Source organism: Mustelus asterias, chromosome 1 (genome assembly GCF_964213995.1).
Source record: "Mustelus asterias chromosome 1, sMusAst1.hap1.1, whole genome shotgun sequence".
NCBI classification, from domain to species: domain Eukaryota; kingdom Metazoa; phylum Chordata; class Chondrichthyes; order Carcharhiniformes; family Triakidae; genus Mustelus; species Mustelus asterias.
The window spans coordinates 15,081,219-15,105,523 of record NC_135801.1 but is presented as its reverse complement, the minus strand read 5'-3'; the positions used below and the strand labels follow the sequence as shown (position 1 = coordinate 15,105,523).

Here is a 24,305-nt window from a genome sequence, read left to right as displayed (position 1 = left end):
CTCGAGCTTCAGAGTGGCATTATGTCACGAATAATTGAGAAGACAGTTTTTCCCGTTTTAACCCCTCCCCCACCCTTTCTTGACCTAGAATCATAGAATCCCGACAGCGCAGAAGGAGGCCATTTGGCCCATCGAGTCTGCACCAACCACAAATCCCACCCACGTATATCCCCGTAACCCCATGTATTTACCCTAGCTAATCCCCCTGGCACTAAGGGTCAATTTATGATGGCCAATCCACCTAACCTGCACATCTTTGGACCGTGGGAGGAAACCCACGCAGACACGGGGAGAATGTGCAAACTCCACACAGACAGTGACCCAATCCGGATCGCTGGTGCTGTGAGGCAGCAGTGCTAAGCACTGTGCCGGCCCCTCACCCAAGACATGCATGTTGCCCCCTCCCAGGGATCACTGAATCTCTCATAATTCTTAAACAATATCCAGTGTATTTGCAAAAGTAATGAAAGCAGACTAGCCAGATAATAAACTGCAATTCTTGAAGTTGAGATTGGACCATGATGTATCCAATCTTTGGGCCCAATACAGGAGCTCAAAAGGATCAATTTTGAAGCATTATATCCCATTCCAAAATAGTAGCTCATAAACATCTACCACCATATTTGATTTGATTTATTATTGTCTCATGTATTCGGATACAGTGAAAAGTATTGTTTCTTGCATGCTATAGAGACAAAGCATACGGTACATAGAGAAGGAAAGGAGAGAGTGAAGAATGTAGTGTTACAGTCATAGCTAGGATGTAGAGAAAGATCAACTTAATGCGAGGTAGGTTCATTCTAAAGTCTGATGGCAGCAGAGAAGGAGCTGTTTTGAGCTGGTTGGTACATGTACTTAGACTTTTGTATCTTTTTCCCGATGGAAGAGAGTGTGTTCAGGTTGCCTAGGGTCCTTAATTATGCTGGCTGCTTTTCCAAGGCAGCAGGAAGTGTAGACAGAGTCGATGGATGGAAGGCTGGTTTGCGTGACAGACTGGGCTATGTTCACAACCCTTTGCAGTTTATTGCAGTCTTGATCAGAACAGGAGCCTTAGCAAGCTGTGATACATCCAGAAAGGCTGCTTCCTATGGCGCATCTGCAAAGATTGGTGAGAGTCATAGCGGACATATCAAATTTCCTCAGTCTTCTGAGAAAGTAAAGGTATTGGTAGGCTTTCTTAACTATAGTGTCGACGTGGAGGGACCGGGGCAGGTTGTTGGTGATCTGGACACCTAGAAACTTGAAGCTCTCGCCCATTTCCACTTCGTCCCCGTTGATGTAGACATTGACATTTGTTGACATTGCCTAGGGCAATACATGGGCCCCTGTGGTGACCAGCTTAAACAGGTGTTGGGAGCCTTTTGAAATTGCTAATAAGGGGCCTGATATCAGTTCCTATCCTAGAAATGAAATTCAGCACAACTCGGTGGGGAATGTGCCAAGCACATAGCTCTCAGTCTTGTATGTTCTTCGTTATCTAATCAGGAGCTCATAATGTGATTGAATGTGATTGAAAAGCTCAATGGGTTGCATGATCTAGTCCTGTTCTAGTTGAGTGAAACCTGCTGTGAAGTATGTATCTCTTGACAAGAATGATAATTATGAGCAAATGGTATGAGTTGCACGTAAAACATTTAAATACCCTCAGAGGCCACAGCAAAAGTGGCAGGTGTTTGAATTTGAACTTGCCTTCATGTGAAGCCAATTGCTCGGCCATGTTTCAGTGACCAAATAGAACATGGTTGTCAAGATCCTGTTGGCTTTTACACCGGTGGAATCTTAAGGTCCTGGCGATGGCGCTCCACTGCCGCGGGTTTCCCAGCAGACAGGTGTGAGATCAGCAGGAATCTCCATTGAAACGACGGGATCATAAGATCCTGCCGCCAGCAAATGGCGTACTGCTTCCCGCACACACCACAATAGGGGAGGAAAATCCCACTCGGTGTTTTATATGATCTTGTGATCCTGTTGTTGCACAACTTCTGATTCACCACGTATATCGCAGTGTTTTAACAATGATGATCAGACAGCTTTCATCCACACAGGTCATTGTGTTTAAAATGAAGAATTTCATAAAGTTGACTTGTATTCCCTTGAGGTTAGAAAGTCACGGGGTGGTCTAACAAGATATTCAATATGATGCAAAAAGATTGATAGTATAGCTGCAAGCCCTCCCTTTGGTGGAGGATTCCTGAACACGGGGACACAAGGTTAAAGTTAGAGCTTAGGCCATTTAAATGAGGAATCGGGGGACACCTTTTCTTTTCCAGAATGGGAATCTGGAACATGCTGCAAAAAGGTTGTCAATGCTGACTCAATTGGTGGGATGGTTAGCACTGCTGCCTCAGTGCCAGGGGTCCAGATTCGATTCCCGGCTTGGGTCACTGTCTGTGCGGAATCTGCATGTTCTCCCCGTGTCTTTGTGGGTTTCCTCCCACAGTTTGAAAGACATGCTGGTTCGGTGCATTGGCCATGCTAAATTCTCCCTCACTGTATCCGAACAGGTGCCGGAGTGTGGCGACTAGGGGATTTTCACAGTAACTTCATTGCGGTGTTAATGTCAGCCGACTTGTGACACTAATAAATAAACTTAAAAAAACAATGACAATACCATTATGCCACTGCCTCCCCAGTGTTTGCATTCCTTTAACCCATTTATTTGAACTCAATATAAATACTATGTATTGCGCACCAGACAATATCATTGCATAGATTCTAACACTGCAACTGACTTTAGCAGTAGATGCCGGTTTGATTTTACTAATCAGATCTGCACAAGACTTGATTGGATATGTAGTATGATATTTTTCAGAATAGTAAGGGTACAGCATGGTTCACTGGCATGACAGGGTGTGCAGCAGATTGGTGGGCAAGCATGCAAGGTGCATGTTGGCACCCATGGCATGTTTCAGCTTTCAGTAGGGAATTTATGGAGCAAAGCCACAGGGAAAAGATGTAAATCAGTGAGTTTCCACTGTTCCTTGCCAACCTATCCTGTTACTCAGGAAAGTGGGAACAGAAATAGTCCATTCAGCCCCTCGGGCCTGCTCTGTTATTCATTTAGATCCTGGCTGGCCGATACTGCATTTCCCCACCATTCCTCCTCATCCCTCCATATTCCTTACCTAACAAAACGTTTATGGATCTTGGTACCAAAGCTTCAAATTGGCCTCGAATTTACAGAGTTCCAGATTTCACCACCTGCTGTAGCAGAAGTGCTCCACGATTTCATTTCCAGTGAGTCTATCTGTAATTTTAAGATTATCGTAAAGTCGGGCATAAAGCGGCTAGCGCGATTGGCGCCTGTTTTCGCAACTGTCGCGATTTTACGACACCCGGATTTCCAGCACGGTCGGCCTCTCGCCGAAAATGAGCAAGAGGCTGATTAATCTTTTAAAATAGTTTGCATGTGTTTAGCGAGTCCGGCGCTCAAATGTCCGGGCTCGCTTGCCTTTATGGCCTTGCCAGGAGAGGTCCTCTGGCAAAATGATCACCTGCTCCCCATGAACGGGGAAGAGTCGTGTTGCCCTTGCCAGTGGAACTGGAAGCCATTGAGGCCCGCCAGGGAGGCCGCGTGCAAGGGTGGCTGTGCCCTTGGTTAGTGCCAGACTGGCAATGCCGGCCTGGCACCTGGGCAATGCCCACAGGGCAGGGCCAGTTGGGGCACTTCCAAGGGGCGGGATCTGTGGGGGCGGGCTAATGAGGGGAGGGGGGGCCCCACCATCTCTCTGCATGCAATTGGTGGGGAGGGTGGCAGGGCCGCGATTGGTGGGGGAGGGAGGGGGTCCGTGATCGATCTGGGCAGCAGGGGGCCGGCGGGGCCTGCATCTTGGGCCGCAGTCCCCCGCAATTGCGGGGGGGGGGGGGCGGTGGTTGCTATTTGAGGCTGCCTCCAGTAGCAGGGGCCTGACGGCTCTCTGTCTGTCTGCCAGATCCCTGCTAATGTGCATGTGCAGCATCAGAGGTCTGCACATGCGCAATACCTCCTTTACAGGCTGTCTACTGAGTTATGACCCCTCCCCCCTCCCCCCACACAACCTCTCTGGCTAGAAACTGACTAGCCCATCTTTTTCGAGATAGAGTGCATAAGATTGGGTGTGTAAACTCGTCCAAAAAACTGATCTGGAACTTTCCCATTTTCAGACTAGCTGGACACTTAGAAAAAATCTCGTAAAATTCCACCCTATACCTCTATAAAGCCAAGAATCACATATGCTTCCTTACCAGCCTATTAACTCATCATGCCCCGCTGTGTACATGAAACCTGAGATTCCTGTGACACCCCGCATTCAGGTGTGATATGAGTCTCGACGCAGTAAGACTCCCTATGCATGCAGGGAAGTGAACTGCAGTATTGGTGGTGCCTGGCAGTGTTGTGGATTTGCCAGTGTTTTACTATTGAAGGTGTCTACTACCAACATTCAAAATCATTTATTGAAGATCCTTGCTGCCATCTCACCGTAGCAATCAATTAGCCACTTCAGTTGTTGAACGATCCAGTATTTGAACTGGCCAAGTCTTGCATTAGCAAAAGCTTTGTGTAAGCAATCTCACACATTTATTTTTCCAACGGCCACGTTGGAACCAATATAATTTACGTCTTGTGGCGCTTGCTGCAGAGAGATGGCATGGCAATGAAGTTGAACAGGGTATGTGGGAGTACTACAGTGATAATTTATGAGCTTCAAGGCTGTAGATATATGATTGATTTCATGACGAGTTTAAGTAAAAACCCAGATTGCTCTGGTAGCATCTGCTGTTAAAACTTTCACTGGCTGGTCCCAGGGCAGGAATTGTTTTTCTTGTTGACATTCGGGGCCATTAAAGTTGATTGAGACTGTTGTTTGCCAAATAGAAGACAGATAGCACAGTGCTTAAATGATGGCGATGCACTAACTAGACTGAGAGGGAAAAATGGGATATTTATTACACAGAAGGCATCTGGAGTTGCTCAAATCTTATTAATTATTGACAGGACAAATTCCACAGTTGAGTTATTTTCTCTGGAGGGCACAGAACGGGCTGTATATTTTTGATAGGTTATTTAGTCAGCTTGGCTGTTTATTCTCCCGTAGTGGGTACGTGTGTGTGAATTGGGATTGTACACCATTGGCAGTGAATTCCAACACATTGGAATTCTTTTATTTTCATATCTGTTGAGATTATACCATTGTAAAAAGAAGTTGTGATCGTGCAGTGTATGTCATACAGGCCAACTGAAGAGCTACTGTTTCTATAGTTCTGTAATAAACTTGACCATGGGTTCTAACAACTCTTACATTTTCATGAGGCGCAGTGAATTACGGGCACTAGTGACTTCAGTAAAGTCTTTGACCAGGTATCAGATGGGAGATTATTGGTGAAGACTCAGTGGTATGAGGTTAGGAGGAGGATACTGTGTACAGTTTTGGTCTCCTTACTTGAGAAAGGACATACTGGCACTGGAGGGGGTGCAGAGGAGGTTCACTAGGTTGATTCCGGAGTTGAGGGGGTTGGCTCATGAGGAGAGATGGAGTAGACTGGGACTGTACTCATTGGAATTCAGAAGAATGAAGGGAGATCTTATAGAAGCATATAAGATTATGAAGGGAATAGATAAGATACAAGCAGGGAAGTTGTTTCCACTGGCAGGTGAAACTAGAACTAGTGGGCATGGCCTCAAAATAAGGGGGAGCAGACTTAGGACTGAGTTGAGGAGGAACTTCTTCATCCAAAGGGTTGTGAATCTGTGGAATTCCCTGCCCAGTGAAGCAGTTGAGGCTACCTCATTGAATGTTTTTAAGGTAGGGATAGATACATTTTTGAACAGTAAAGGAATTAAGGGTTATGGTGAGTGGGTGGGTAAGTGGACCTGAGTCCACGCATCAGCCATGATCTAATTGAATGGTGCAGCAGGCTCGAGGGGCCAAATGGCCCACTCCTGCTCCTAGCTCTTGTGTTCTTTTGATAGCGCACCTAATTACAAATTGGTTAGAAGGGAGTTTTGTTAGTAGGGCAGTTAGACAAAGACATTGGAAGTGGGTACTAGGAGCTGCAGGAACGGCCGTTTCGGTGGCACTTGTGTTCACAGCGTTTATCAGGGATTGGTGTTACAATGTGCAAGTTAATACTTCACAAAAGCAGAGAAAGCCCTCAAACGAATATTTATCAGAGGGCTGAATGGGCTTAAAAAGTCTCATTTAGAATTAAATGTCAGTAAGTGCTGTTTAATTTGAAAAAAAAAGAGATTAAACACAACAGCAATAACAATATTGTGTTTGGGTGCAAGATGGGCTGTAGAAGGGGATTTGAGGGTACAAGTGCACAGGACATTAAATGCAACACCTCGGGTTGCTTAGACCATAAAAAAAACTTCCTCATCATATAGGCAATAATGAACCTTTATAAAACTTTAATAGATTGGGGTTTCGTGTGCAATATTGGGCTGCATACTCTTTTTTGGAGAGGATACAATGTGAATACCCTAGAATGTTGACTGATATGTGAAAATACAAGTACCATAATATGCAGTGTACAAGTCCATAACATTTAGGGTTATAAGATATAGGAGTCTGTTTGACAAAGTCCCTCATGGTAGGCTAGTGAAAAAGGTTGGATCTCATGGGATAAAGGGGGAGGTGGCTAGATGGGTGGAGAACTGGCTTGGTCATAGAAGACAGAGGGTGGTAGTGGAAGGGTCTTTTTCCGGCTGGAGGCCTGTGACTAGTGGTGTACCGCAGGGCTCTGTATTGGGACCTCTGCTGTTTGTGATTTATATAAATGATCTGGAAGAAGGAGTAACTGGGGTGATCAGTAAGTTTGCGGACGACACAAAACTGGCAGGACTTGCAGATAGTGAGGAACATTGTCAGAGGCTACAGAAGGATATAGATAGGCTGGAAATTTGGACAAGGAAATGGCAGATGGAGTTCAATCCTGATAAATGCGAAGTGATGCATTTTGGTGGGAATAATGTAGGGAGGAGCTACACGATAAATGGAAGAACCATAAAGGGTGTAGAGACGCAGAGGGACCTGGGTGTGCAAGTCCACAGATCTTTGAAGGTGACGTCACAGGTGGAGAAGGTGGTGAAGAAGGCATATGGCATGCTTGCCTTTATAGGACGGGGCATAGAGTATAAAAGTTGGGGTCTGATGTTGCAGATGTATAGAACGTTGGTTCGGCCGCATTTGGAATACTGCGTCCAGTTCTGGTCGCCACACTACCAGAAGGACGTGGAGGCTTTGGAGAGAGTACAGAGGAGGTTTACCAGGATGTTGCCTGGTATGGAGGGGCTTGGTTATGAGGAGAGATTGGGGAAACTGGGGTTGTTCTCCTTGGAAAGACGGAGGATGAGGGGAGACTTAATAGAGGTGTATAAAATTATGAAAGGCATAGATAGGGTGAACGGTGGGAAGCTTTTCCCCGGGTCGGTGGTGACTTTCACGAGGGGTCATAGGTTCAAGGTGAAGGGGGGGAGGTTTAACACAGATATCAGAAGGACATATTTTACACAGAGGGTCGTGGGGGCCTGGAATGTGTTGCCGGACAAGGTGGTGGAGGCGGACACACTGGGAACGTTTAAGACTTATCTGGACAGCTATATGAACGGAGTGGGAATGGAGGGGTACAAAAGAGTGGTCTAGTTTGGACCAGGGAGCGGCGCGGGCTAATTGTTCCTTGTTTCTCGTTTCAAGGCTTCATTCTATGATCATCTTGCTGGTGCCAGTACAGAGCGAGACTGCGGATAGTTGGGAACCGGTCTCGGGGGCAGGGAATTCATATGGTGTTCGTGGAAGTGGAAATGAATAGGGTTGGGAAGCATTTTCCGATCAGGGCCAGTGTGATCTCCTGGACTCGTTTCGATCGCCTCAGGGGGTCGGAGAGGAATTTCCCAGATTTTCTTTTCCCCATATTGGCCCTGGGGTTTTCACCCTGGGTTTTCGCCTCTCCCTGGAGATCACATGGTCTGGAATGGGGGGGTGGGGGTGAGCTAATAGGTTGTGATGAACAAAGCATCGTAGCTGTGAGGGACAGCTCGGTGGATAGGATATTAGTATGTAGATAGGCTGGAAAATTGGGCGGGGATCCTGGATTCAGGATTCAATCCTGGACCAGGGAGCGGCGCGGGCTTGGAGGGCCGAAGGGCCTGTTCCTGTGCTGTTTTGTTCTTTGTTCTTGAGTCTGCTCTGCCATTCAATCATGGCTGATATGATTCTCATCCCCATTCTCCTGCCTTCTCTCCTTAACCTTTGATCCCCTTATTGATCAAATCAATCCAGTGTATAAGACTGGCTAATTTTCCAGCTCCCAGAATCCTGTTTTTGCATATACTGGATAGATAAGTCAACAATCCCTCCCCCCTTTCAGCCATGACATATTAAACTCGTATGGGTGGCCTGCGAATGCATGTTCTACTTACGGATACTTTGGATGGAGTCTTGTTGGTTGAGGGGAGAATATCGGCATGCAACTCTCCATGTTTTTTCTCCAGATTCTCTGGCAGTCTGTGCACAGAGGATCTGAGGGTGTGGTTTGTGCCGTTATGCTGGCGGAGTGGGGTCTGATAGCGCTGGCTCCACAGAGGTTGGGGTGCCGTTTCAAAATGAGTAAAATAATACTCTTTTCCCCCACCCCCCTTCTCCCCACCCCTCCACTGATAGGGGGAACCCCCCCCCCACAAATACTGGGACAACTGACACACCCCCACCCCCCCTGCTCACAGATACAGGGACACTCTCCACAAGCATTGGGGCAACTCACCCCCACCCCCATGGATAAGGGAAACGACACCCTCCCTCCCCCACACAAACACCAGGACAGCGCCCCCCCCCCACCCACCCAAGTGTGACAGAGGGAAGCACAGTGATGTTCCGAAGATTAAGGATGAGGGGTTCAAAATTGAGGAAGTTGTCAAGAGGGAGGGTGGACGGTGACAGATTGTAGCTAGATTCTTGTTCTTTTGCTGGTTATTGCTTCAACTTACGGCAGCGCGGTGGCACAGTAGTTACACTGTTGCCTCTCAACGCCAGGGACCCAGGTTCGATTCCCGGCTTGGATGATTGTCTGTGCGGAATCTGCGCATTCTCCCCGTGTCTGCGTGGGTTTCCTCCGGGTGCTCCGATTTCCCCCCACAGTCCGGAAGACATGCTGGTTAGGTGCATTGGGCCATGCTAAATTGTCCCTTGGTGTACCCGAGCAGGTGCCGGAGTGTTGCGACTCGGGGATTTTCACAGTAACTTAATTGCAGTGTTAATGTAAGCCTTACTTGTGACTAATAAATAAATAGATAAAAACTTAAGGTTGTGAAAGATGATGATGCACCTTCTGGGTCAATTATGTTTTGTCCCCAGAGGTAGGATCTTCAGGCCCCTGCCATGGCTGTGACATGCATTTGGAATTGTGTGGACCTGTGTTTGAGAGCAAAAAAAGCCACATCAAAGTCTATAAGTGCTTCACATTTCATCGCATGCCTCCTGTGTGCCCATATGCCATCCACCAGCTTGAACGCATCCTCATTCTTATGCCAAGTTATTCCAGCCTCGCCATCTGCGATCGCTTGGCCACCCTCCTCTCGTGCAGTCTGCAGTGCCACTTCCTCTGAAGGGGTGAGCAAATCCAGATTGGGCACTCCACCTCCGGTCCTTGCCCCCTCCCGCCCATTGTAAATCTGCTTCCCCTGCATTGACAAAGTGCAGGTATATCTACATAGGGAGGCATTGGCCTAGTGGTATTATCGCTGGACTATTAATCCAGAAACTCAGTTAACGTTCTGGGGACCCGGGTTCGAGTCCCACCATGGAAGATGGTGGAATTTGAATTCAATAAAAGAAATCTGGAATTAAGACTCTACTGATGACCATGAAACCACTGTCAATTGTTTGAAAAACCCATCTGGTTCATTAATGTCCTTTTAAGAAAGGAAATCTGCCATCCTTGCCTGGTCTGGCCGCCTACGTATGACTCCAGAGCCACAGCAATGCGGTTGACTCTCAACTACCCTCCAAGAACAACTAGGGATGGGCAATAAATGCTGGCCAACCAGTGATGCCCATGTCCCACAAATGAATTAAAAGAACATATCAGATGGAAAAGGTGGTGGAAAAAGCATATGGCATGCTTGCCTTCATCGGCCGGGGCATCGAGTATAAAAATTGGCAAATTATGTTAGTTATATAAAACGTTGGTTAGGCCACATTTGGAATACTGTGTCCATTTCTGATCACCACACAACCAGAAGGACGTGGAGGCTTTGGAGGGAGTGCAGGAAAGGATTTAGCAGGATGTTGCCTGGTATGGGGGTATTAGCTATGAGGAGAGATTGAATAAACTGGGATCGTTCTCCCTGGAAAGACAAAGGCTGAGGGGAACCTGATCGAAGTTTATAAAATTGAGGGGCATAGATAAGGTGAACTGTTGGAAGCTTTTTCCCAAGGCAGAAATGACAATTACAAAGGGGCTCAAGTTCAAGATGAGGGGGAGAAATGTTCAGTAGAGATGTACAGGGAGGTTTTTTGCACAGAGGGTGGTGAGGGCCTGGAATGCACTGCCAAGTGAGGGTTGAGGCAGATACGTTAGCGACACTTTTAAGACTTATCTGGATAGGTACATGAACAGGCGGGGAATAAAGGGATACAGGCGATTGGTCTAGGTAGGACAACATGATCGGCGCAAGCTTGGTGGGCCGAAGGGCCTGTTCCTGTGCTGTACTGTTCTTTGTTCTTTGAACAGTCTGTACCCATCCCAATCACAGTGGCCTCTCAGTGGTATGTTAGGCCCAAGTGCTCACAAGCTAAACTATCAGACTCATTAGCCTCAATTGTCATGCGGTTCTGAGGCTGTTTACACCTCCACCCCACCTGGCCTCACTGCCCACTCTCAAAAATACATTACTTGATGACCCCACAAGAGACTTTTTGATAACGTGCGATGCTGCCATTTAACCTTCTGGATCGGAGCAGGTCGCTGACTGTTTTGCTACACTGGATCCAGGATCATTGGAGGAGCGGACAGTTACTCATCTCCTGCCTCCGCTTTCAGTTCTGACCATCTTGGTCAGACAGGAGTGTCTTCTGTCACCATCTGTGGGGACAAACACCTCTCTCCATTCCCTGACAGCCTGGAGGAGTCTCTGCAAGCGGACATCGTGGAACCTTGGGGCTGGTGTCTGATCTGGCTCAGACATACCTGCAGTTAAAGGGACTTGGATGTGACAGGATAGGGATGGGTGAGTGGTCAAGGACACAAAATAATAAGTGGAGGAGTGATGAGGGATTGAAAGAAGAAATTGAACAAACTACTGATTGAGTGGAGGTGCACAGCAAGGTTGTGGTCGGGATGCAGAGAGGCTTTCTGTCTGTCCAGGAGGGATTTTTATAGCCCACCTGGATCCACCAATGAATACCCACCCCACTGCATATTTTCACACACCTGCTGTGCCCACCTCTTCCCTTCTAAGTCTTAATTGTAATTTGAACATATGAAATCTTGATATACGCTGGCTCCCCACAACCAGTGGAAGTGGCACCTTGCTCTGGTTCCACTGTCATAGTGCCAGATTCTTCTTATCAAATCCATCCATTGTTTTCAGTAGTTGAGGGGTTTGGAATGACAACCCATAGTGCAAGACAAAACGTAAGGCATTAAGAAGGCAATTGTGGAAGAAATTCCTTCACACACATGGTTATGAGGGCTGCAAAGATTAATGGCTGGGCCAGAAATTATGTCATTGTGTCAAGGGATCAAAGAATATTGGGGGCAAGGGGGACCAGGATATTGAATTGATGATCAGCCATGATCAAAATGGATAGCGTAGCAGGCTCGAAGGGCCAAATGGTCTACTCCTGCTTAGTTTCTATGTTTTTACGTTACCATTAAAGATGAGATTGGATAGGTGGGTGAAGGAAAAGGGAATACAGGGATATGTCATGACAACCAAAACTCATGTGGAGGATAAATACTAACAAGGACTTGTTTGGCCAAATAGCCTGTGTTGTAACTTCCAACGAGTTCTCTGGGTAAAGCCTAACAAATGCCTATGTTCACTGTGCTTGGTTGGGATGAACAATGGCAAGTAGCTCTTCAGATTGCACCATTAGGTTAATTTAATTTGCAAAAGCCTCCTTTCTTGCTCAGTTTCTTCTCCAGAGTACTTTCTCCCTTTCCTGGAGGAGTTGACTTAGTTGGGCATATCCCAGCAGCCCTCTGGTACCTCACACAAATGGCTGTTAGTCACGTGTACACTCAGCCATGTATGATCAGCCATGATCGTGATGAATGGTGGAGCAGGCTCAAAGGGCCAAATGGCCTCCTCCTGCTCCTATCTTCTTTGTTTCTATGTTTCAGGCAATGCTTATGGAGGCCACCACTGCCAAATCTCACATTTCCCCTTGTCATGACAACGGATCATGGCCTCAAATTACTAACAGACATATTGAACTTTTAAGTAAGACGTGTTGTTGAAAAAAGACATGCAAACCAAAGATGGCTGAGAATGTAGATTCTGAGAATGTAATTCAGTTACTGTCTGGAAAGTTCCCGTGTGGATTATACTCAGTCCTGAGAGAGTCCATGGAATGTTGCACCTGGAGGGTGTCAAGGAACTTCAGACAGAGGCACTGGGAAGAGATGCAATGCAAAAACTGAGCTGTAATCTTCCATGGTTGCAGACATAATGGAGGCTGATTACCATCTCGGCAGAAACCATCTCCTGTGAGTTACATCCCAGACGGTGGACATGATGTGAGTTGAAAGAAAGCACATCTAGGTGAAAGACCTGTTTGTGTTTTTTTCCCTTCCAGCAATACACAAGGGAAGGTGTTAAAAACCAACTGCAACCCTGGTCTCTATGTGCTAGTTTGGTGTTTTACTGTGTGCTGTAAAGGTCACGACCGAATCCTCCACTCAGCATCCCTGTGCTTACAGGTTTAAAATAAAGTCTCTCTGATTGCTGAAAGCAAGTCACAAGTCAGCAAAGCCACAGTCAAAAAGGAAACCAGGCAACTCATTTCAGCTAACTTGCAGAACCAAACTCTTCAAATCAACTGCTCAATACCAAAGTTAGTGCTACCGGAATCATCCAATTTAACGGCCGCGACATTTCACCATCTACTCCCCACGCACAATCCAAAGATTGATTTGTATATATTAACTTTTATCTTTGGGATTCACTTCCCATTTCCAGTCTGTGCATACGTGTTGCATTTTTAAAATTATCTTCTCACGTTTTAGTAATTAACAAACTCGCTCTTTAATTCAAAAGCCTGGTTAAATTGGCTCCTTTGGTATCCCAAAGAGAAGAGATCCTTTGTAAATTAACCCTGTTGCTTCCAACCAAGGGGGTTGAATAAAGACCCCAGGAGCAGAACAATTTGGAGGCATCTTGTCTAGAAGCATGACAAACTGAGGGACTTCACCCGGGGACGAGTTGTAAGACCCTTCATGCAAATAGTGTATTTCCACTGGATGTAACTTGCAATAGGAATGCTGGCTGATTTTTCCCTGACCCCTCAGCCTCTCACGGGCATATCAAGGACAATATTTTCCAACACCAGTTCTGGCCACCAAATGTAACACAGACTGGGGATCCAATTGGACCTTACAGGCCCCTTCAGTTCCATGTTATTACCTCAGGAAATGTTATTACTGACAAGCAAACAGGAAGTCTGTTGTTAAATATGTACAAGCATAACCTGCCATCATGGTAGATGTTCCTATGTGCTCTTGACATGAACCATATCTTTTGCAACACCACTCGTGGTCCAAAGGGATGCAGTTAACCATGAGTGAAATTCACCGTGTTTTAAGGCTATTGGAAGCCTAATGGTTTAATTAGTAGGGCTGCAATGTGACCCGGTTAAGTAAATTCAATCATTGCACCCTCAGGGCTTGACCTCTTGTCAACTCCACCATTTACCAGACAGGGTCCCTCAAATTGGCACGTGCTAAATGACACTAGGTGACTTCCCCAAATTTTGTCTCTTTTCTCCAAAGGATGAATATAAGCCGGAGAAAAATCTGTCCGAAGAGGATTTAAAAAATGCGGTCAGCATACACCATGCACTGGCAATTAAGGCCACTGAGTACGAGAAGAAACCCAATGTTCTGAAGCTGAAAACTGCCGACTGGAGAGTCTTTCTTTTTCAAACGCAGTACGTACTCTTTGTGAATGATTGTGGGGGTGGGAAGAAGGGCAAGAGAACGGGGCGGCACGGTGGCACAATGGTCAGCACTGCTGCCTCACAGCACCAGGGACCTGGGTTCAATTCCCGGCATGGGTCACTGTCCGTGGGGAGTTTGCACATTTAAAGTTTATTTATTAGTCACTAGTAAGGCTTACATTAACACTGCAGTGAAGTTGCTGTGAAATTCCCCTAGTCACCACATTCCAGCACCTGTTCGGGTCAATGCACCTAACCAGCACGTCTTTCAGACTGTGGGAGGAAACCGGAGCATCCAGAGGAAACCCACGCAGACATGGGGAGAACATGCAAACTCCACACAGACAGTGACCCAAGCCGGGAATCGAACCCGGGTCCCTGGCGCTGTAAGGCAGCAGTGCTAACCACTGTGCCACCGCGGACATTCTTCACGTGTCTGCGTGGGTTTCCTTCGGGTGCTCCTGTTTCCTCCCACAGTCCAAAGAATTGCAGGTTAGGTTGATTGGCCATGCTGAATTGCCACTTGGTGTCAGGGGGACTATCAGGGTAAATATGTGGGGCGACAGGGATACGGGCTAGGTGGGATTGTGGTCGGTGCAGACTCGATGGGCCGAATGACAGCCTCCTGCACTGTAGGGATTTTATGGAGAAGTGGGAACAGGGATATTTGAAAGATACCAATATATTGGGGATAGTTTTGAATAGCTGTGACAAAGAGCTAAATGACTCAATGGGCTGAATGACCCCCTGTATATAATATTCTACAACTATGGACAATACCAGGAACTGGAATTTAGGCTGATTTTTTTTTTTCTCTTCCGCCTTATCACGTTGTTTGGTAGTCACGTTTCACAAGTCATATACTGCCATCATGCATTCTCACCATGGCCATTTAATTTTGCTCTAACTATCTGTGCGTTCACTCATTTTCAGAAGCCCTGAAGAGATGGAATCCTGGATAAATAAAATGAATCTAGTAGCAGCCATGTTTTCTGCCCCTCCGTTTCCAGCCGCGATTGGCTCACAGAAGAGGTTTAGCCGTCCACTTTTGCCAGCCACCACCACCAAGATGACGCAGGTAAGCCATTGTAGCCATTGTGAAACTACCTTCGATCTCTGCCTCATTCTTGCAGGGTGAACTCCACTATTAACAAACCAGAATGATAGGGTGATACAGTAAGAAGTCTCACAGCACCAGGTTAAAGTCCAACAGGTTTATTTGGAACCACGAGCTTTCGGAGCGCTGCCCCTTCATTAGGTGAGTGTTGTGAGACTTCTTACTGTGCCTACCCCAGTCCAACATTGGCATCTACATTTTAAGGTCTTATGGACAATGGTTTCATGGTCATCATTAGATTTTTAATTTCAGATACTTATTGAGTTCAAATTTCAAAATTGCATTCCAACCATTATCTTGCAAGATGCCGTGTTTGTGAACCCAGCTCTCGAGTCACTTGATGAAGGAGCAGCGCTCTGAAAGCTCGTGATTCCAAATAAACCTGTTGGACTTTAACCTGGCGTTGAGAGACTTCTTACTGTGCCCACCCCAGTCCAAAGCAGGCATCTCTACGTTGTGATAGGGTGATAGTTCACTTACCTCAAAGCCCTCACAAATATCTAACTGGATTCAACCACAGCTTCCTTTGCCACATAATGAAACAAACATGTCGAGGATCTGTCCTCAACGTTGGGTTTAACTTGAGTTATCTCAAGTTGAAAAGTCATGTCTGAGGACTGAAATTTCTTCACTCAGAGGATTGTGATTATTGGAATTCTCTGCCCTGGAGGATTGCGGATACTCCGCTGTTGAATATGTTTTATCCCAAGATAGAGAGAATTTTGATCTCTCAGGGAATCAATCGATATGGGGAACAAACTGGAAATGGAGTTGAGTCAGTGGGTTGACACGGTTGTATTGGATGATGAGGCAGAGTCTGTGAGCTATGTGGTCTACTCCTGCTGTTTCTTATATCTATGATTACATCTCCATACGTGAAAACAGACATGAACGTTGATGTGTTAAAAAGCAGAACCAAAAGATTATATTTTACTTTTACCGTCTACTTGCACTTGAGCCAATTGTAATGATCTTTACCACTTGGCAGCCTTTATCTCTGATGTGGGACCGTCATAGAGAATGATCCAAATCTGGAGTCTTTATGATGTTCGGTTAAGTATAACATCAGTTTACTTGCCCATTGAGACTGTTTAGGAGCTTCCATTCTGATGCCCAGTATATGGCAGTGTGGACTGCACTAACTTGTCCTTGCTTCAGTTATAGACACAGAATTGAGAAGTTAGAACTGTCTTCCTTTCTTAGAGAAAAGAAGACCAAGATGAGATCTAATCAAAATTATCAAAATCGCGAGGGGTCGAGGACAGAGTAGATAGTGAGAAACTATCCCCACTTGTGAAATGGTTGAGAACGAGAGGGCACAGAATTAAAGAAATTGACAAAAGAAACATGAAGAAATATTTTTTTAATGCAGCGAGTGGTTTAGGTCTGGAATACACTGCCTTTTGAGTGTGGTGGAGTCAGGTTCAATTGAAGCATTCAAAAGGGAATTAGACAGTTATCTGAAAAGGAACAGTATGCAGGGTTATGGGGGAAGGTGGGAGAATGGCACTGAGTGTGTTGCTCATCTGGAGAGACATGGACTGAATGGCCTTTTTCTGCGCTATAAAAATTGTGATCCTTTGGATCATCGGTAATATTTACATGATTGGGTATAGGCTTGGGGTCAGAGATGATTTGCAGAATGTAATGACTATCCAGGTTCTCCCACAATCCAACTTCTTCCTATCACGTTCCCTGCTACTTGACAAATATTGATTAAGTGACACAGCTGAGTCTTCAAAGGGTAATTTTAACTTAATCGGGCCGGGGGAAACTGACAGGGTCTGAATGTCCATTCCCAGTGGCTGTGTTGGGAGTTCAAACTCATGTCTCCAAGTCAATGATCCAAGCCTCTGGTCTATCATCATAAAAAGAGAAAATGTTGGAAAAACCCGGCAGGTCTGTCAAGAGAGCAAAAGGGAACAAACATTTCAGATTAGTAACTTTTCATCAGAGCTGGGTTTTACTTGCTTTGTTTGCAAGTCGCATAGCATAGCCACTACGGTATGTTTAAGTGTAAGTTTATTTATTAGTGTCACAAGTAGGCTTACATTAACACTGCAATGATGTTCCTGTGAAAATCCCCGAGTCGCCACACTTCAGCGCCTGTTCAGGTACACTGAGGGAGAATTTAGCATGACCAATGCACCTAACCAGCATGTCTTTCAGACTGAGGGGGGAAACCGGAGCACCCGGAGGAAACCCAGGCAGACATGGGGAGAACGTGCAGACTCCGCACAGACAGTGACCCAAAGCTGGGAATCAAACCCGGGTCTCTGGTGCTGTGAGGCAACAGTGCTAACCACTGGGCGACTGTAATACAGTCCATGACCATAAATTTTAAACTTTAATGTTTTTCAGTTTTTGTTTGCCTTCCCGGTTTTCCAGTATTCACCCTCCCTTCAGTGAACACAGGTGGTGTGATGCTGGAATCAATAGCATACACTGGAACCCAATCCAAGCCCAGTATTCTGCGTTACTACTTCCATTAGTGACACTAATGCTGGCATGTGGAGCTATCCTGCTATATTAAGTCTTGATACCAGTTGAGTTGCTGTCTGTTCCCTACCTTCCTCCATGCCTTCAACATACGGCGTTGCTATGGAAACATGTCTTGACGTGGAAATGTGAGAATTTTTCCAGCATTGCATTACAAATTGCATTCGCCGCTGTGAGGCTACCAGCTGCACCGAAAAGATAATGGGACTGATCTAATAATAAAAGCCCCTGTCTCTGCAGTCAAAATCCTGGCCCTGCCTTTCCATGTGCTATTTTTATTCTGGGCTTCTATTAATTCTCACCTTATCCTCGCACACGCCAGCGCTTGCTTTCGAGCTCACTGGTGACGTACGTAATGGAAGCACAAATGTTATGGGGCGGGGAGTGGGGATGGGGCGAGTGTTAGGGCAGGAGGTGAGGTTGATGGGGCGGGGAGTGGGGATGGGGTGACTGTTGGGGCAGGAGGTGAGGTTGGTGGGGGTGTGGTGGTTTGCAGGGTGGTGATGACGGGTCAGAATCCCAGAATACCACAGTGTAGAAGAGGCCCTTCAGCCCATCGAGTCTGCACCGACGCATGAAAGGCCCTGACCTGCCCATCTAATCCCACTTGCCAGCACTTGGCCCATAGACCTGAGTAGAAAGATAAATGACCGGGCTGCCTTACTGTCTGGTCTCCAGAATGTTGTGTATTTTTATTCATCACACGGGACGTGGATGTTGTTGGCTGGGCCAACATTTACCACCCGTCCCTAACTGCCCTCCATTTCAGAGGGCGTTTGAGAGTCAACCATGTTGCTGTGGCTCTGGAGTCACATGTAGGCCAGACCAGGCGAGGATGACAGATTTCCCTCCCTAAAGGACAATACTGAATCAGATGGGTTTCCACGACAATCTGGGTCAGAAACTTCCCGTGCCGTCCGCAGCGGGAATCGTAGCGGGCGAGACAGCAAATTCAGCGGACCATTCAAAGGTCCATTAAATTTGGGTGGGAATTTCCGTTCTTTCTGCATGAAGTTGGAAGTTTAAAAACAGAGCATCAGGGAAAAATAAGAAGCCTCTCCTTAAAACACCTATCTGCCATTTGAAATTAACCATTTGTTTTTGTGGCATCTCGTACTACAGAAGGATGCCATTCGGCCCCTCCTGTCTGTCACCAGCTCTTTTAAGGAGCTATCCAATTAGCCTCGCGGTCCTGCTGTCCACCTACTCAATTGATTTCGAAACTCATTATACACATGACACCACCCTCCCTCTGAAAATTAAATCATTTTCCTCATGATAACGAATTAAATGTGACCATGTTACATTTTGATTTGATTTATTATTGTCACATGTATTAGCATACAGTGAAAAGTGTTGTTTCTTGCACGGTATACAGCCAAAGCATACCGTTCATAGAGAAGGAAAGGAGAGAGTGCAGAATGTAGTGTTACAGTCATAGCTAGGGTGTAGAGAAAGATCAACTTAATGCAAGGTAGGTCCATTCAGAAGTTCGACGGCAGCAGGAAAGAAGCTGTTCTTGAGTCAGTTGGTATGTGACCTTGATAGGGTATGGTATTTATGGTGAAAATGTAAAAGGACTCAATGTTATCGCGACTCTCTGGCTACTTAACTTTGTCAAACACGCACTGAGCTTGTTGACGGGCTGTTACTGTGTCAAAACGAGGGTTCTGATGAAGAGCCAAAATGGTTTGGTTTGATTTGATTTGATTTATTATTGTCACATGTATTAGCATACAATGAAAAGCATTGTTTCTTGCGCGTTATACAGACAAAACATACTGTTCATAGAGAAGGAAAGGAGAGGGTGCAGAATGTAGTGTTGCAGTCATAGCTAGGGCATGGAGAAAGATCAACTTAATGCGAGGTAGGTCCATTCAAAAGTCTGATGGCAGCAGGGAAGAAGCTGTTCTTGAGTCGGTTGGTACGTGACCACAGACTTTTGTATCTTTTTCCCGACGGAAGAAGGTGGAAGAGAGAATGTCCGTGTTGCGTGTGGTCCTTAATTATGCTGGCTGCTTTTCCAAGGCAGTGGGAAGTGTAGACAGTCATGGATGGGAGGCTGGTTTGCATGATGGATTGGGTTACATTCACGACCTTTTGTAATTTCTTGCGGTTTTGGGCAGAGCAGGAGCCATTCCAAGCTGTGATACAACCAGAAAGAATGCTTTCTATGGTGGCATCTGTAAAAGTTGATGGGAGTCGCAGCTGACATGCCAAATTTCCTTAGTCTTCTGAGAAAGTAGAGGTGTTGGTGAGCTTTCTTAACTATAGTGTCATTCAATATGGTGGGTTCAAAATGGTATGTCTGTTCTCTCTCTCCTTACAGATGCTGCCAGACCTGCTGGGTTTTTCCAGCATCCTCTGTTCTTGATACAATCTCTGTTCGTGTTTTTATTCCGCCTTGTTTTAATAATGTACTTTAAACTTGTTTCAGGAGGATCAGCTGAAATCTCACGAGGCCAAGCTGAAACAAATCTCCAATGAGCTCACCGAGCACCGTTCCTACCCCCCTGACAAGAAGGTCAAAGCCAAGGAGATTGATGAATACAGGCTGAAGGAGCACTACCTGGAGTTTGAGGTAGGGCTGGGGGAAAGCTTTACGCACTTGCTTCTTCCACTGTAAAGTTTATTTATTCGTGTCACAAGTAAGGCTTACATTAACACTGCAATGAAGTTACTGTGAAATTCCCCTAGTCGCCACACTCTGTCACCTGCTTGGGTCAATGCATCTAACCAGCACGTCTTTCAGAATGTGGGAAGAAACCGGAGGAAACCCACACAGACACTGGAAGAACTTGCAAACTCTACACAGACAGTGAGCCAAGCTGGGAATCGAACCGGGTCCCTGGCGCTATGAGGCAGCGGTGCTAACCACTGCACAATTGAGTTTAAAAAACAGCAGAGGCAGCAGGTTCGAAAAGTAGTGCCTTTAGGTGTGTGGCAATGCATTGTCTGTGTCTTTAAGCACTTTGGTGGAAAGTATTAAAATAAGGATGGAATGGGTACGATTATTAAAGGTGAACTGAATTCCATCAGCACACCTCAATTCCATTATTCCTGTTCTAACCTCACATCATCTGAACTCGATATTCTAGTGAGCAACACCATGGCAATTGTAAGTAATATCAATAATATTTTCTCATTGTTTGAATAGCTAGACTCTCCACTTCAGTATCTTGCCTCTTCCTGATTATCCATGATCTTTCTGCCACAGCTGTGCAAAAGTGTTCCAAACAAGCATCATTCTTGTAGTTTTTCCAAATATGTATTTCAAATTGCATTTCATCCCAGTAAGATCTGTCTGTTTCTCCTGATATCCCAAATGGAAGCAATACTCAGTGTTAACCCTATCCAAAAACACAGACCTGACTTCAAATCCAATCGGGGTCCTATGTCGTCATTGGACCCTGATTAGCCAAAACTTGCGAGGCTCCTACCTACTTCTGGTAGACACCTCAGCCACTGAACTGTGTCAAACTAACTCACCTCCTGACTCCTCAAAGCCTGTCCATCATCTACAGAGCAGGGCACGGTGGTTAGCGCTGCTGCCTCACAGCGCTTGGGACCCGGGTTCGATTCCCGGCTTGGGTCACTGTGTGGAGTTTGCAGGTTTTCCCTGTGTCTGCGTGGGTTTCCTCCGAGTGCTCTCGTTTCCTCACACAGTACAAAAGACGTGCTGGTTAGGTGCATTGGCCATGCTAAATTCTCCCTCCGTGTACTTGAACAGGCGTCGGTGTGGTGACTAGGGGATTTTCACAGTAACTTGTGACACTAATAAATAAATAAAAATCAGGAATGTGATGGAATAATTTCCACTTGTCTGGATGAGTACAGCTCCAACAACACTCATGAAGCTCCACACCATTCAGAACAAAGCAGTCTCCTTGATTGGTGCCCCTTCCACATACTTTTTCTCCCTCCACCAGTGAGCTGTGGCAGCAGGTGCATCCCATCTTCGAGATGCACTGCAGGAACTCACTAAGGTTCCTCTGGCAGCACTTTCCAAACCCATGACCACTACCATCTAGAAGCACAAGGGCAGCAGATATCTGGGAACACCACCAGCTAGAGGTTCCTGTCCAAGTCACTCACCATCCTGACTTGGAAATAAATCGGCCGTTCCTTACTGTCGCCGGATCAAAATCCTGGAACTCTCTCCCTAACAGCACTGTGGGTGTGCCTACATCTCAGGGACTGCAGTGGTTCAAGAAGGCAGCTCACCACCAACTTCTCGAGGGCAATTAGGGATGGGCAATAAAAGCTGGCCTCGCCAGCGACACCCACATCCCATCAATTAATTTTAAGAATATTATGTTGGTGGGATTCCAGAGAGAGCGAGGCGGTGAGGTTGAATAATGTATGGGTACCCATTTCCCATTGGGCGAAGTGGGATGAATTTTCCCACCTTCATTTTTGACACAGCTTTGAAAATGGTTGGAGACGAATGAAGCTTAGTGTATTTAACTAGAGTGACACTCGCTGGGAACCAGCAAAACCTGCGCGATTTGTGGAGGCCTGGTGGATTTGAGTAAACTTTCTGTAAAGTCATTCAGGATGCAGATACAAAACCTTTCCTCTTTAAACCACTTTCAATGAGTACTCATTGAAACCAGTATCCTTTAACCATCAGAATTGTTTTGCGTATTCCACAGGATGATATAATCGTTCCTCAGATTAGAATGGACGCCTCTGTCAGTATCTTATCATAATTCCCTCTTGATTCCGGGTATCACAATGCACATTTCCTTTGGGAATCTGTCTGTGCAATCTGAATGGATCTTTTAGAGGCAGGAGCTAAGGTAGAGAGAGAGGTTGTAGTGCAGACTTTCAGGAGATGAACCATCCCAAACATTTTGAATGAGCACATCTAGTTACTGTTTTTGCTTTCTTAGACACTGTCAATGTTGTTTGCTATGCAGGAATATTTTAAGAACAAAGAAAATTACAGCACAGGAACAGGCCCTTCGGCCCTCCAAGCCTGCACTGACCATACTGCCCAACTGAAATAAAACCCTGTATCCTTCCGGGGCCATATCACTCCATTTCCATCCTATTCATGTATTTGTCAAGACCTCTGGGTAAAATATTTGCTTAGTGCATCTTTAAATCTTGCCCCTCGCACCTTAAACCTGTGCCCCGTAGTAATTGACTCTTCAACCCTGGGAAAAAGCTTCTGACTATCCACTGTCCATGCCCCTCATAATCTTGCAGACTTCTATCAGGTCGCCCCTCAACCTCCGTCATTCCAGTGAGAACAAACCAAGTTTCTCCAACCTCTCCTCATAACTAATGCCCTCCATACCAGGCAACATCCTGGTAAATCTATTCTGTACCCTCTCCAAAGCCTCCACACCCTTCTGGTTGTGTGGTGACCAGAATTGAACACGATATTCCAAGTGCAGCCTAACTAAGGTTCTATAAAGCTGCAACATGACTTGCCAATTTTTAAACTCAATGCCCTGGCCGATGAAGGCAAGCATGCCGTATGCCTTCTTGACTACCTTCTCCACCTGCATTGCCACTTTCAGTGACCTGTATGCCTGTACACCCAGATCCTTCTACCTATCAATACTCTTAAGGGTTCTGCCATTTATTCTATATTTCCTATCTGTATTAGACCTTCCAAAATGCATTACCTCACATTTGTCTGGATTAAACTCCATCTGCCATGTCTCCACCCAAGTCTTCAACCAATCTATATCCTGCTGTATCCTCTGATGGTCCTCATCGCTATCCACAAATTCACCAACCTTTGTGTCATCCACAAAGTTACTAATCAAACCTGTTACGTTTTCCTCCAAATCATATATATATATATATATATAATATATTACAAATAGCAAAGGTCCCAGCACTGATCCCTGAGGAAGGTCACTTGTCACAGCCCTCCATTCAGAAACGCGCCCTTCCACTGCTACCCTCTATCTTCTATGACCGAGCCAGTTTTGCATCCACCTTGCCAGCTCACCTCTGATCCCATGCGACTTCACCTTCTGCACCAGTCTGCCATGAGGGACCTTGTCAAAGGCCTTACTGAAGTCCATGTAGACAACATCCACTGCCCTACCCTCATCAATCATCTTCATCACTTCCTCGTAAAGCTCAATCAAGTTAGTTAGACACGACCTCCCCTTCACAAAACCATGTTGCCTCTCGCTAATACGTACACTTATTTCCAAATGGGAGTAAATCCTGTCTTGAAGAATCCTCTCCAATGATTTCCCTACCACTGACGTAAGCCTCACCGGCCTGTAATTACCTGGATTATCCTTGCTACCATCCTTAAACAAAGGAACTACATTGGCTATTCTCCAATCCTCTGGGACCACCCCTGTAACCAGTGAGGATACAAAGATTTCTCTCAAGGCCCCAGCAATTTCCTCCCTTGCTTCTCTCAGTATTCTGGGGTATATCCCATTAGACCCTTGTTTCTCAAGAACCCCAAAGCCACCTCGTTTTTGATCTCAACATGACTCAAACAATGAGTGGGCCAACCCTCTCCCTGGCTACCCTCTTGCTCTTTATATATGTATAAAAAGCGTTGGGAT

At 45.9% G+C, this 24,305-nt stretch overlaps 1 protein-coding gene across 8 annotated transcripts in view; it reads left to right on the top strand.

Moving 5' to 3' along the window:
- psd3l (pleckstrin and Sec7 domain containing 3, like) overlaps positions 1-24,305 on the top strand; it is a 343,652-nt gene that overhangs the window by 304,639 nt on the left and 14,708 nt on the right. For all 8 annotated transcript variants that reach the window (XM_078209687.1, XM_078209678.1, XM_078209697.1 and 5 more), the window contains 3 exons: positions 13,972-14,129; positions 15,072-15,216; positions 20,192-20,335. In XM_078209687.1, coding sequence (XP_078065813.1) covers positions 13,972-14,129; positions 15,072-15,216; positions 20,192-20,335 — 447 coding nt within the window. The remainder of the gene's footprint in view (positions 1-13,971; positions 14,130-15,071; positions 15,217-20,191; positions 20,336-24,305) is intronic.